Below are 16,032 nucleotides of genomic sequence, written 5' to 3' on the forward strand. Positions count from 1 at the left end.
ATAAAAAGAAGCAGGATAGCAATTAAAAACCTTTTGCTTGACCAAAGTGAAAAGCAAAAATTCATGTTTATTTGTAAGACACTGGAGAGTTTCCATGCTCCCTTAGGAACATTAATTCTGCTTTAATATATTCTTTAAATCAAGAATAGAACAAGTACGAAAACAAGTTAGCTGTGTGCTTATTCACGATTTTGATCTGTTATATGATGACTACCCTAGAGCTGAAACTTTTAAGATGTGCCAGACTTCAAACTCTGTGTTGTTCCTGTATATATTTACTGTGCATTCATTACAGTGATAAAATCTTTGAATTAGTAAGGTTTAACAAGGGTGGATTTTTGGAAAAGAGATTGTTCCCTAACATTAGAAAATCAAGAAAATCCCTCCAAATAATGGTACATGATATTGTATTCTTTTATTTGCCTTTTACCTTGAAGGAACAATTGATTTTTTAAAAATTCATTCATTTACTTACTTGGAAAGTGGTGGTCTCATGGTATCTAAAGACCAGTAGAGGCTAAGAAAAATTGAACTATTTTGGAATATGTTTAAACAGCATTCTTTTTGAGCTAAAGATGTGTAAGGATTTGCATTAGATGTAGATGATAATTCAAAATAGAGGTATAGTGATGTCTTCACTTTAATGGATCAACAAAAGATTATCATATGAAAAACTCAGATCTATTTTTGTCTGCCAGTCAACATATCCTGTGATTTTACATTTTTTTTCAAATTATCCATAATTGCATTACATAAATCAGAATTTTATAACACATATGTTGAAGTATCTCATTTAATCCACCTGAAAGTCTCTTTTGCCACTAACTGATGGCTAATTTTGTTTGGTGGGAACCATGATTGCAGTAGGTTTGATTTGAGAACTATTTGAACCCCAAAGAAAAAGAACTGAGTGAAGCTATTCAGAAAAATACCCACAATTATTAAATTACCAGTTAATGTGTACAAAGTGAGACTATGCTAATCATACAGAGCTTTTTCTGTTATTTAGGACAGATGAAATTCTCTTACTTAAACAAAATGTTTTAAAGCTCAGTGTATTTGTACAACCCAAAGACGCAGATAGTCTCAGTTTTAATTCCCACTCTTACAGTTTCCTATAATTGCCTTGGATGAAATGTTGCCCTCAAGCCTTGGTCTTGGCACTGAAGTCAGTGGGAGTAACATGACTTCTACAAGGGCTGTAACTTGGAATTTAGTGAGCAGTGAATCAGCCTGACTCATATTACAGCAGTTTTCAACATTTATATTAGGGAAAAGTTGTTTGAAATGGTGTGTCCTTGATATCTCAAATATTGGTCAGAGAGATTCAAATGATCTTTACAATCAGCATTTAAACATAACCATTAAATGGGATTTTTAGTAGCAGTACCAATAAATAACTAATATTTTAAAAATGATAAAACCTGCTTGAATATGTGCTAAAACAGTCATTGAATACCATAGTAGAGGGTGTTAATGTACATGTTTTTCTTAAAAAAAAAACATGTAAAACGTATGTTGCTGTTACTAACAGATGGGAAGCTGATGGAAAACTAACGCTTTGATTTACATCACTTGGTTTTAATTCATAGCCTTTTGGTACTGTTTTGCTACGATACCAGTCTGGCATCCATTGAATTCTATATAAAAGAATGAGTCTTCTTCTCGCAGTGTTAAAAAATCAATGACTAACTGCTGTTTCATCTTTCAAGCTTAAAAAAACAAACAAACAAGGATCCTAGTACAAAGAAAGGATAGAAGGCAAGACAGTGGTGACTATCCTGTCATTTATTGGTTCCTTTGTATCCTTAATGGCCTTTACACATGGTTAATATGTTTGGTTTTTAAACCTCTTTGCATTTAATAGCTTTGCAAATGCCACAAATGGCCAACATAGCACTGAATTGTTAATAGATTTAACAAATCACATGCTCAGTAGTTTTCTGGTTTCTCATGTATATTGACCACTTATTTTCTTTCTTTTGCAGATTGTAGCTTTGCGTGAACAAAATGCACACATTCAAAGGAAAATGGCAGCTGGTGAAGGATCTGCTGAATCAGAGCATATTGAAGGAATGGAGCCAGGGCAAAAGGTTCATGAAAAGGTATAAAATGTTAGTTTTTATTAAATCACACAATCAGTATGATAAATAATCAGGCACTGGATTTTAGTAATGTAACTCTTTTATGGGACATCCTTTTAGAATGTTGTCTGCCTACTGAAAGCAGTATAAAAAAATTAACTTGTTTAAATGGAAAAGAAATGCTGATGGGCAGGTCCTTGCTCTTTGATAGGGTATTGTCAGACTCATAACAAACTTTTCTTGGCATTTTTTGCATAATGCTACAATTAAGGATACTATGTGCTGCTGAGTGATCCTTTGTTACGTACAGAAGAGTGTAGTGGCACATAAATGTGAAACTGTCCATAGGGAGATGACAGAGATCTAAAAGTAATTTTCCTCTGTGCTGCCTACAGATACTTTTCAAATTCATGTCCATGCTCATATAGAGAGAAGAGAAGAGCACATAACTTAGCACTATTGCAATAGGAAATAGGTATACAGAATTCAGGCCACATATTTGCTTCTTAAGGCTGAAAGAGAAAAATAATTAGAGACTGATTTAGAAACAAGATTTTCTTCTAAGCCTGAGTTTTCCAGATTGATAAAAACCAAGTTGAATATCTTTGTCTCTTGCTTCAGAATTCTTAAATTAAAATGAAAGCAAAACATAACATTTGGTAGACAGCTGAAAAGAGTAGGGTTGCTGCTTGGATCTCTAATTTTGCATTTTTTTCTAATGCTATATGATGAACATTGGCAGACATCATACTTATAAAAAATAGCCCTCATCATTACTTATTTTATAGACAATCCAATTTACAGGGGTTCACTTGCACTGCAAGTATTAATTTTAAAAGTTTTGTGGTTTATTTTATGTGTATATTTTTCTTTGAGTAATCTATGTGGTTGAGAAACATACAGTAAACAAATACTGTCCAGCCATTTCCCTGTTCTTTGCAAAATCTTACTCACAGACACATCTGTGAAATTTTGATAAGCAGTAAACACACCACTCTCCTGCGCTTTTAAATGCAACCACACTGCTTAACTGAAAATCTCTAATTTTCCACTTTCTTTGCAAGCTATGTCTTCTGATTTGAGCCATTGGGTTCATTATTTGCAATTAGAACTGAGTAGAAATAAGACTATCCGTCCTTTAAGAAATCTGCATATTTAAACATTAATGAGAGGAATGAAAGCCAAAGTAACACATTACTATCAATTTTTGTATTACATGTTTCCAGAATATTATGTCCAGAAAACTTCTATGCTTCTTAATAAATACATTTTAGGTTGGTCAGGGTAAGAATTAAAGGCTTGTGCTTACTACTTTTTGCTCCTTATATTAATTAAGGCATACTGGATAAGAAGTTAAGAGGGGACTGTATTGACGCCAGATCAACCAGTCCACTCTAACTCACATCCTCTGCACTAGTTGTTCTTTAACTTTCTACAATGACCTTGGTGCCCACCATCAATTCCTTCTTATTTTGTGGAATCTCAACTTTGTATGATATTTCAGTTTAAGCCCAGACTAAGCATCCATTTAGAAAATATTCATTCAACTTCAGCAGTAGGGATGGAGCAATAAGGTATGAAGTAGTGGTTTGCACCCTCCCATAATACAGGGGATCAATGTTCAGCTTCAGTCAGTATCAGTGGATTCTACATTTTAGGTTTTGCATTTTGTGACTTGGCAGAGGGTAGGGGGGGAAGATAATCTGACTGCATTTCTCAGCAGCACAGAAATATTTTCTATTGCTTCAATGCTTACAATAGGTGCTAAGAAAAGTTATTATGTACTTCTTTTAGGTTGCTTCCTCTCAGAAGGATAGAAAGAACAGTCCCAGAATTTTTCTATGCCATTAATTTTCTTTTTCTAAAAGAAATTGAAGAAAATGAGACCTTGCCTGAGAACTGAAAAGTTAATATCATGCCAATAATTAAAACAATATGACCAAAGTTACATTGATATTAGCAAAATTATGAAAAAATAATAGTGAAAATTGAGAATTAAAAAAGAACCCTCTGAAACTGGAAAAATAAAAAAAAAGCTAAAATGAGAGACTATACATTTTATAGAATGCAGTTTATGTATATATATATATATTTATAAGAAAAAATTTAGTTCAAAAGGGTACTGTTCTGTTATACCATAAAATGATTTCTATAAAACAATGGCTCATTACTCAGTATTTTTTTAAATGAGCGATAAGGGAAATCAAGCTAGTAAATCTTTAAGAAATAGAAATCTTATTAATGGTGACAGGGTGTAATCATAAATGGAGCCTCATTATCAAGTATAAATAAAACATCTCAAAAGAAAATAATGCTAAAATAGAAGTAATGACAAGTAATAACTATAAATATTTACTACTTCACAAACAAAAAAAGGAACAATTTTAAAAAGACAAAAATAAGTGGCTTTTGATTATGATTTCAAAAAATTCCAAATTTTGTAAGACATCTTCTGTAGGAAGGTATTAGCAGTTTCAACATGAAATTAGCCTGCTTTGAAACAAAACAACAAAATTTAACAAGAAACTTCTAGCTTTTTTTGCCTGGAACAGATCACAGATTTCACTGTGAATTGCTTTTGTTGGCAGGTGGATGCCAGCCTATTAAACAGATAAGGTCATGTATATTCTGTAGGGCTGACCCTAGCCAATATGATCTATGACAATAAAGGTTCTAAGGTATATTATTTAGGCAAGAGCAATTTAAAAGCTAACAAATATAGAAACTTGCAAAGACGTCAACTTGCACAAAAAGAGCTTTAACGGAGTTTAAAAAATTGTTTGAAAAAACACCTGACAAAGATCATCTGCTGTGGGAAATAAAATGAAACCATATCTGTTATCAGATATTTTCCTACCTAGATCCTTGACCACTCGCTACCACACAGATCCTTCACCTAATCTGTAAGAACAAAAGCCTGATTTCCCCACAGGCAAAGGCCAGGAAAGGCAGATTTCCCAGTGAATAAAGTGCCCATTGAGAAATCTATTGGGAAGCAACTAGGGAAGCTGCAACAGTGGGACTGAACAGCATTGGAGATCAAGATAATACTGATGTTAGATGCATGCAGAGATGTTAAAGGAGAGAAGCTAGGCAGTGGCACAAACAGTGAAGAGGAAGATTGCTTTTGTGCAACCTTCTCAATATTGATGGTTTCCTATCTGAAACAGACAGCAGAGAATGACAACAGATGAGCCCTTCCTGATGGTATTGAGTAGGGTCTATGAACAACCCCTAATGTACCTTTGGGGTAACTTGAATGCAGGGTGTTAGTAAAGTATTAGCAAAGTTCATCTACTGCCTCAAATTATTGCACTGGCGATAGTACAGGAAGTTATTATCCTAAGCAAATACAAAATGAGGATGAAGCTTTCGGAAAAGAAGGGTTGGTGTTATCAGTGTTTGATGATAAACTTCACAGCTTATCAAAAAAGATACATCCCGGAGATTAAAGTGTGGCTGTGCAGGTGATGTTGTCAAGAGATCTCAGCTCTGGAATAAGGTTTCAGGAGCTCATGTGTAAGGACAGACTATGTCTCATGTAAAAGCAAGAATGTCTTTGACAGCGGATTTTTGCTTAGTGAGAAATAATAAAAAAAGGAAGCCCATTTTACCTCAATCCCTAGATTGGAAGTATATGAATTTTCATAAAATTTCATAAATTTATGTGGATAATGGGGCAATGTAGAAAAAGACTTTTATCATCTGAGCAGAAAAACTTTCTTGCCAATCAGATAAAGTTCTACTATAATCACAAAGTGGATGAAATGGGTTAAATTTCTTATGATAAATAAGCAGAAACATTCAGAAGGTAAGACCTACACTATCACCTAGGGTGATGTAATTGTCAGGGACAGAGATAGGGAATAAACTTCATCCCTTTATATGGAAAGAGCTATCTTATAAAACCACATATTTTTAAAAAGAATTGATACAGGTATGGGAATGCTAGAACGAGGAAACATAGCACCTACACAGTATGGGAAGCAGGCCTGTAATAATAATTCTACTGGGGATTAATCTGAATGGTAAAAATATAATAGATCAACAGTATAAAGGCAAATGCCATGGTGGGATAGGTAAACAGGATTAGAATCCTGGACCTTCCTCAGCACTGAAAGGTTTCAGCTGAAGTCTTGTTTCTAGCTTTGGGCCCCACTCTTGAAGAGAGATATGGAGGGTCTTGTGAATTCAGAAGAGTGCAATCAGAAATCTGGAGAATATAACTGGTGAGAAGAATGTTCAAAATGCAGGCTGAAAGCCTAGAGAACCTAATGGACACAAAATTATTATCTTCAAATATATAAAATGTACCTTCAGGTATACAGAGAATCAGGCAGTCAATCTAGTGAAAGCAGTGAAACACTAGAATAAGCTGCTGAGAGCAGGAATGTTCAGAACTGGAAATTTTTATGAGAAAGTGGTGAGCTAGGTGGCCAGCTCTATGATTCTGTGTCACAGGTCAATTGGAACATCATTTTAAATTGTGTAATCACAAGCACTGTCCTCTGATTGAGGCACCAAGGCTTAACTGTTACGTTAATTCTCAATAAAAGTCACAGTATAATCAACAACTGCTTCAGAACTCTGAGTGAATACAAAAGCAGTTCTATGAGATGATAAAGCAAGACATATATCATTCTCACGGAAAATTGTATGGCCAGATTTCAGGTATGAAGGCGAAGAGGAACTTTAAAACTGTGAAAAAGTACAAGAAATAGGCTAATGATAAAACCAATGAAATAAAGACAAATACTAAATATGAGAAATGGTAAGTTTTTAAAATAATCCAAGAATGTGCAAAACTCCAGAATTATCTCTTATTGCCATGTATCAGTGTAATTTTTTATATGAAATAATGAAATCATATTAATTGTTTAAATCTGTAAGAAAATTTTCAAAGTAAAGAGAAAATAGAGAAATTATGGCATACCAGTGATTCAGTTAAACAATTTTTTTTTTCTCAGTTCCAAACTGTAGCATTTTGTAGACATCAAAACAACTAGGGATTATATACATGCAAGCTTTCCCCCCCTCCAAATTCTATTTTGTTATGTGTGGAGCTGTATTGGAAACATTTATTCCCATCCTATGTGAAGGCACTTTAAATAGTCTTATTATTTATATTATAAATAAAATATACAGATCTAGAAAAAAAAGATTCTACATAAATAGTATAAAAAATATATATATTTTTATGGATTTTCACATAATGAATTTTCTCTTAATCACCCATTAATTTGTTTTTCAGACAATTGACTATACAAGGGTTAATATTTTGGGTTAATATTTAGGGAAAAAAAACCCTGTGCATTCCAGAGACCAACACCAGATTATTCACCTATATAACTCATAATCCATTATGCTCTTTCCTGCCTAATTTTTTCATTATAATTCCTTCTGGGGTTTGTCAAAAAGCAGTAAGAAAGTCCTTGTAATTGTATGAAGTAATGACTTACAGAATCCAATGTCTCCACTTTTATTTGCCATTTTAAACTAGCAATCATTTTCATCTATATCCAAGGAACATGATCAGTTTGGAGAAAGGAAATAATTTTCTACAATGTTTGAAGTATAATTCTTATCAAAATATCCCAAATATAAGGGTTACCTTACTAAAAACAGTAATCAGTATATTTAAAGACATATTGGGATGCCTGAACCTTTGACTGAGTCTTATGCTCCATCTACCATATGTAACTGGAGTAAGAAATAGGAATGAGTGTCAGACTCTAATATAAAGGATTGTGCTCTCATTTCCTGACATCAACTCTGCCCTTTTAAAGTGGTGCTTGCTGAACTTCCAGAAATAAGATGCTGTGAATAAGTAGTTTGTTTTCAAATAAACTCATTATTTCATACTGGTATTTATTTCAACTTCCATAAGAACCATGGAAATTGAATTATTCAGTAGAACAGGGTATTTTCAGAAATGATCATATGCAAACTGGGAAGGATTGAAGTTGCTTTGGAAAACAGTGGATATTCTAATGTTTGTACACCTCAGATGTCCACCATTAAAGTATCTCTTTCAATTGTAATTATATCTTGTTTATTTTTGTCTCATATTGGAGAATACTCCTAAATTCTTTGCCATATATTTTAATTAAAACATACAACAAATCATTGCTACAATTCTTCTGCTATTAATGGAGTTTTATCAGAGATTAATTGGCCTGGGGAATGACTATTTTTACTCTCAAAGATGTCATGTATGCACAGGAATTTTCCTGCTTAACAAATCCACTTCAGCATGGATTTCAGTAACACTGAAGACATGAAAGCTAAGTATTTAAGTGCAGTGTAAATTGTGGTGGTTTTCCTTGGAAGCACAGTGTTTCTATTTTTAAACTTTATTGTTGAACTTTTTTAACTGAAACTTGTAAATACTAGTAAAATACAAAGACTGTTTGGTCCTATTTAATGCCTTTATTAATTTATTTTTAATAGTTTGTATGTCCCTGTGAAACCTGTAACCTGCTAACAAGGGTACTCTTCTTTATTCCAAGATCCATAACTGTACCGTTAAAACTCCTTAAGTAGTTTCGTGGGTTTACCTACTTTTTCTAACCACTGTACCACACTGGTCCTGTCCATAGTAAGTGAAGCTTTGCCAGCACAGTTGTTCCTTTCCCTTCAGAATAAAAACCAGAGTATTTCAGTCAGATAGAAACAGACACATATACCAGGAGAGGTAAAAGAGTCTGTATTTGTGGTGCAACAAAGATCTTGTTCTCCTAAATAAATAATGTTACATTTTATGAGGAACTCAGAGCTGTATATAATTACTTTTTACAAGAACTAAACAGCTGGGTTTATTTTGCTTCATAATATACCTCAGGCGGTCACATTCAGCTGATTTAAGAATCACATTTTTATTTCTTTCTCATAACACTAATGTATTACAATATTTAAATCAAGTGCTAATAGGCTATGAATACTAAAATCTGCAAAAACATTGACAACAGTGATAGACATTGTATCCTGTAGGAGTAAAATGTGTTTTGCCAAGACCAACACGGTGGGCTAAAATGTTCAGAGTGCAAATCAAATACAATTAATAAAAGTAACAAGTGTCTTTCAGAGTAATCATCAGAATTGTTCCATTTTTGGACTTCGTTATTTTTGGATTTTCTCATCACTTTGTGTGATTAATAGAAAACTGTAGAAAACTTCCAGTTTCAGTTTTTACTTATTAGTTTTTATCACATACGCTCCTTTGTTTTGAATGAATAAATTGAAAAATCTTTCAACTGGCAGCATAGTGGAATGCCAGAGAAAGGAGTGAAGGCAGGATATATGGAGCCCTCAGAGGAACCATTTAAAAAGAGGAATTAGCAACGATTGAACACCAACCATCAAAGGAGTTGATGGTTAACTTAGAAGAAGTTTGCCATAAGGATGTTTTCTTTGCCTGTTTTCTGACTGAAGTCAGAATGCAGGATGTATAAAAAGTAGTGGGAGTGATACATAAAAAATAGTGGGAGATGTGGTCCTTGCCCCAAAGTGTGTACATTCTGAATTAGAGAAATAGTACACTTCAGACACAAAATACATTTGATAGGTGGATGGTGGGTTTGTTTCCAAACAGTGCAGATATCTTTCTGATTTACTAATCACCTCTTTCTGGATTAAGATAGATAAAGATAATTAAAGAAGCATGTGCTGAGAGGGATTTAATGAAGATTGAGGGTGTGACACACCTGGGGAGGTGAGGAGTTTTCAGAGTGAAAGGAAACATGGATAAAAACTGCAGCTAGGATTAAAAGATTTCATGAATCTAAGGAATAAGTCTAGGAGAGTATGCAGTATTTTCTTGGAAAGTGTCTAGGCAAATATTTTGTAAGTACTGTCCTGCTTAATAGTTTAGTATGTCTGCATAACTATGAATACTTACTGCTCAACCTTATAGCATAGGGAATTTATCATACTGAGAAGCTGCATTACTTATGCATTTTTTAAATGATAAATCAATAGGCCTCTCTGGTTTTTAATTTTTCAAGAAATCAGCTCTTTGCCTGTTTCATATAAATTCATTTTTCTTTCAGTTTTATAAGTTTCTTTTCCTATTTATTCAATAGAAACATCTACATACTACTCCATATTAAACCTGTTAAAATATAGCTTTAAAATGGGAATTTTGCAAGGGAATTTCACATTTCAAGCACTGTGCTAGCTAACAGCATTAGCTGACTGACCTTTGCTGGATGATTTACTGAAAGGAGTTGCCAGGACGGTCATTTCTAATGGTAGGATGGAGAGACTACAAAGAAAAAGGAGTTAGTCAAGGCAAGTGAGGGCAGAGTTTATAGTGTATAGTTTGGTTTGGACAGATGACTAGCCTTTATAATACAGTTGCAGTAACTGATTTCTGTCTCCTGCATAAGAGCTCAGAAACTCTTCTGGTAGTGTAAAAGAGAGGTAGGCATTCTGGGAGAGACCAGCAACAAGAAAAAAAAGAAAGCTCACCCATCAAGAAAAGGGTTTTTTCCCCCCTACCTCATTTTGCAAAATAACTAAAGTATGACATATGATCACAGGCATCAGAAAGATGAATAATAGCTGAAAGGTGATCAGGAAGCAGACATTCTAGATTTTTAAATTAGTAATTAAAGCAGGAGTTGTTTGATGGCTCAGTAGAAGGAGCAAGAAAGTGAGAATTTTTGGAGAGAAAAGTGCTGAAGAAGTTAGCTATTTTACATCAGTATTGGAGTAGGGAAGAAAAATTTCAGTTGAAAGAATATTGGCTTTGATAGTTGATTAGAAGTTGGACAAAAATTTGGAGTAACTGAAGAGGGAACCTCTAATAATTATGAGAATACTGCCTGACATGGACCAAAATGTGTGGAGCAACCCGGAGAAGTAGCATAACCTTCAGAGAGGCAACCAACCACTTAGAAATTATTGTGACAGCTTAGGCGTAATGCTACCATTTTTGGCAAAGTTTTACACGTTCTGGTTTCTGTGCTGATTATACAGATGATGATTATACTGCTTTTGCTTGTTTAGTTGCCATCTGTGACTAGGCTATTGCATAGCAATGTATCTGTGCTAGTATCATTTTCTTTTAAGTATTTTGCATGAGGTATTTGAATGGAATAGAGGTGGAAGAACTCTACACTGTAGTAAAAAGCATCCTCTTGAAGTCCAGTCACTGTGAGTTATAGGGTCACAGGCTTATCAGCAGATATGAAGACATGTCATATCTGGAGACAGGCTTCTACAGCAATGATGTTCTGTTCTTTAGAATAACTTCTGTCTTATTTTTGTAGCCTTTTCTAAATATTGTGATTTTTTGGAAAACGATTTATTGCTCAAGCTTAGCTTGTATCCGTTGCTCTGTCTTTTTATGTATGCTCTAGATTGTTGCTTTCCTGTCCCACCTCATACTGGGAAAAAAAAAGAAGAAAACTCCCTAATTCAGCATGTTATTGAGAGAACTTGCATAATCTCATGCTCTTTCTTTACATACATTAACAATATTTATATTGTCAAATGAACCCTCACATAGTTAAAATAGAACTTACTATATGAAGACTTTTGAAAACCCATTTTAATGTTAGATTTTAGGTTGTTTATCAATAAATATATATGTATAATGAAAAAAAGTGGTTTTTTACAAAAGTTTTCATGTTTTTAAAGATTACTTGATTCTGACATGACTCTAGTGTAACATATGTCAGAAGTCATCTGGGTATTTGCTGAAGGTAGCCAGCCAAACAAAGACAGTTCCCTTAAACTTTAGGAGGAGAACCTGAGAGAAATTTGTTCAGAATGAACCACAATGACATTATATTGACTTAAAAATGTGGTGAGGACTTCAGTTTTGACACTAAGGATTTATAGTGCAATGAGTGTGCCAGTACTCCTTTAAAAAAGGATTGTGAGAGCATCTTAGCAAAGAGTAGAAAAAGGGTACACAATTTTAGGGTTAAAAAAAACCCCAAAACACAAAACCCCCAACCCAGGGCTTATGCTATAAAAATACTAGCTTGTTCTAAGAATTCTAAAAGACCAGATTTGAAATTTTAAGATTACTTTCAATTATGTAAAGGGACCTTTTGTTTAGACAGAGCTTTTAATTTAGTCCTTCAGCAGAGAAATGCTTATGCACATGGGCATCATGTGAATCACCTGTGCTCTTACCACCAAAACTAAGGGGCACAGATGAGGAGTTCCATCAAGGTAATGAGTCCTGTCTCCACTGCAGATTGTTGAGGTAACTCCCTGAGATATTATTGTTTTCCTTCTCACCACTCTGATGTTAAATTCTAACACAATACAAAAATACACAAAATACTATAAGTCAATAGTATGTAGACCAAACATATTTGTCAGATGTTTTACAACTGGAGGGAAAATATCACTTGGAGGTGCTTTTTACTGTTCTTGGAATTTGTCTTCTATTTTACACCATATGTTGTTGAATGCAAGGTTCTTTCTACAAAATAAAAAATTGAGAAGAACTTTGCTATCTAACCTGGGACAATTTTACCATTTCTTTTGATAACTGTTGTAGTCTGGTGTCCTTACTCTTTTTATTTCCTTTTTTTTTTTACCCTAAGTGTATCTCCAATCAGTTTGCCTTCAGTATTATTGTTAGTGTTTAATTGAAAGGGCAACATGAATTGGATAAACAGAGGCTACAATATTCTGGGTTAGTCTTATTTCACACTTTCTCATCATGTTCCTTTTACCATTGTCCTTTGTTTACCTTGGTCTGCAGCTGGTTTTCCTTTTATTATCTCATGGCAGAGAGAATACAGCAGAGAAGCAGCAATATAGGGGGGGATTTATGGTTATGGGTAATGCTCCAGTTTGCTGTCCTTCTCCCTGCTGATACTCCTATATGAGCAGCAGATTGTCTTATTGCTATACTTTTTGAATCCTGAATGAAAGAAAGCAAGCAAGCTAGATACCAGGAATGTTGGTTTCCTTTTCATACTTTTCTGGGTAGGGAGCATTTGGTTTCCTCCCCCATATCCACAGACTTTAAGAAATTCAAAGATTTTTTTCCCCCTCCCCCCCAGACACTTCTTGTTTAATCCCTATTACCCCTTATGGCTCTCTGTCCTGCGGGATATTTTTCAAACTTTGAGTTCCTCTGCAGTACACCATTGTAGTTAATACCACCGCTGTCATCAGATTTACTTGACAATTAGTCTATCCTTTCTGTTTCTCCTCCTATCTTGTTTCACTCTCTTTGTGTGAGTGTAAAGACTTCCTTTATGAAGTAAGAATATCTCTGAAACTCTTAGCACGGACTGTGATTTCTCAGTTATTTTCTGATGTGGTGATATATCAGGGGGGAAAAAGAAAAAAAAACCAAAAAAACCAAACAAACAAAAAACCCAAACAAACAAACAAACAAACAAAAAAAACCAAAAACAAACAAACAAACAAAAAACCACGAACTTCCAAAAACCCATAACAGGCATCCTCTTACTGTTGCTCTTTCCACCATTCTTCCCAGCAGAGGAGGAATGCAAGTGCTACACTGCTCATATACCTTTGTTTTGTTTGAACTAGTCCAAGCAAAGACATCTAAGGTTGTGCTGGGCCTTTCAAGCACTTCTGCAGCATTGAAATCTAAATAAGTAAATGTGATAGAAACAGATGGACTCTGCTAACTGGGTAAACTACTCAAAGCATTGAAATGTGAGCTATTTGCTACATTTCTTTTTTGCAGGAAAACTAGCCATTGTTAGTAGACTCTTTTACGTGAAATAATTGAAATTAAGGAGTGTGTCCATATGTAGCTTTTTCATGACCACTTGTAATAGACAGCATCATGAAACTTGTTGAAGACTTTATCTGCATGACTAACTTGTAAGACAGATCTAGGGACCATGCACGTTTTTTGTTTTCTGTACTGGAATATTTCGACCATTTCAAAAGTTTTCATTAACCTTCCTGCCCTCCTTTAAAGATTTTCTAATTGTTTAGTCTTATTTTTAGTACTTTCTTTTCCACCCATCCCAACTAATTTGACATTATTTCTTGCAAATATGGATTTTGGGTGGTGCAGGGATATGACAGTTAAAAATGTCTGCTTTAAAACGTTTTTTTGAGCATTCTCTTCTGAAAAGTTTTCCCTTATTGCTTCAGGTAATAATTAACAGAGATCTATTCAAAACTTAGATTTCATTATTTTAAACATTCAGCTAATTATTTATTTATGGCGGATTGTCATTAATATGCAGCATCAACATTGCAATTCATTAATTAATTGCAATGGATTGTAATTAACATCAACAACAAGAAAGCCTTTGAGTACAAGGAAATATTTCAACATCAAAATTCAACCAGATAAAACAAATTCAGCTAGAGAAAGAATGAGAAAAAGAAATAAACAGTTAAAAGTTAAGACATAGACATTATTCACACCAGTAATAGAGAAAATGCTGCAGTTCTGCCCCACCCCAGCTTATTCCCTAGGGAGTTTCTCTGAAGCATGGGAGATTTCTGCTCCTTCACTAATTCAGAAAATGCGTTTGAATCAGCATCATGTACAGGACGTCTGTTGCTTCCACTGTCATAGCATATTTTCTCATTCTTGTTTGAGCTATTTTTTAGGGGAGAGAGGGAAAATTATTACCACAGAATTTTGATAAAAACCCTTCTGAAAAACTGAGGAATGCGAGAACAGTTATCCTTTGAATTAACACTCAATAACTTTCTACCTGTGTCTCTTGAAGTGATTACTGTATGTGATGGACCCACATAATGAATATATTTAAAAATAGGAGCAAGACATAAAAATGACAAAAGGTCAGTTAAAAGGCCTAGGTAAACTTTTAAAGTATGCTTAAGAATCCTAAAAATATCAGATTTTAAGATGAGTCTTTAAAATTTTATTTGTATTTGTAAAGAAAACTTCTTTTATTCTGATCTTACTAAGCAAAAATGTTGACATTTTTAGTAAGTTGGAAAATTTAAAGACCAACCAACCAGCTTCATATATGATTATAGGAAAAATGTAAAAAAAGTGAGCAATGATTAGAACTAAAGCAGTTTGTACAAAGAGCTCATCAAAGAATTATGAGGGAAGTTTATGTGCATAGACCAAAATATATACATGCATAATTGGCAATCACAATATTTATTCAGTGGTGAGAGTAAATTCTAAATGCAGTATTATTTGTCTTTCCAGAAAGCTCACATACTAAGTAAATAAGTAGTAAAATTTTATGTCTTTCAGATTTAATCTATATGTGGTTTTGTTATTAATATTTTAAGGAAATAAGTTTTATTAATGAAAAGAAAATATTTCTCTGCCAGTGAACATACTCCTAGATACCATGGCTTGCCATTGCAAAATTACCATTATATCACGTGCCATTTCTTGCATTCGAGATTTGGTATATGGCTTATTATAAGCTTGCAGCATTCCTGGACCACTCTTTAGAGAGTTGTAGGGCAAATTCCGTGCAAGGTAAAATTTGTTCATCTGTGAAAACTGCCAAAATTGCTGTAGGAGATTAAAACTGTAAAACAGATTATAATTGTCATAGATTAAAAAGTTATCTCAAATTTTCAAAATGGAATAAAATGTGACTGTTTTATCCTGTTCGAGTACTGTTTTGTTTACATTTGTGACTGCTGCATATTAATGGAATTTTGATTCAAGTAGATTAATCGAACACTTTCCAAACATCAAACTAAGTGTAAATAAGTTTTTAGTTTGCTACGGCATTTTACCATAGTGTCCTGAAAGTAGGTTCAGCAGATAACATAAAATATCTATAATATCGTTAACTAGTATAAAGAATACACCTTATTTGATGTCATGAATTTTTAAAGTAAAGTAATTTTATTCAATGATCCACAGCGGGGCAGGTGCTCTTGATCTGGGTTTGTTTTATGGTTGACTGCAAAAAGAATGTTGTTAAAACCATTAAGTAAAATAATGTTCTTAGAATTTGAGAGAAGATTTCTGTATAGATAT

The 16,032-nt window shown here is 33.8% G+C and overlaps 1 protein-coding gene across 13 annotated transcripts in view; it reads left to right on the forward strand.

The window, feature by feature from the left end:
• PPFIA2 (PTPRF interacting protein alpha 2) overlaps positions 1–16,032 on the forward strand; it is a 330,580-nt gene that overhangs the window by 246,091 nt on the left and 68,457 nt on the right. For all 13 annotated transcript variants that reach the window (XM_018080360.2, XM_018080361.2, XM_018080364.2 and 10 more), the window contains one exon: positions 1,989–2,105. In XM_018080360.2, the coding sequence (XP_017935849.1) occupies positions 1,989–2,105 (117 nt within the window). The remainder of the gene's footprint in view (positions 1–1,988; positions 2,106–16,032) is intronic.

Source organism: Manacus vitellinus, unplaced genomic scaffold (genome assembly GCF_001715985.3).
Source record: "Manacus vitellinus isolate BGI_N305 unplaced genomic scaffold, ASM171598v3 scaffold_5_pilon, whole genome shotgun sequence".
Taxonomy (NCBI): Eukaryota; Metazoa; Chordata; class Aves; order Passeriformes; family Pipridae; genus Manacus; species Manacus vitellinus.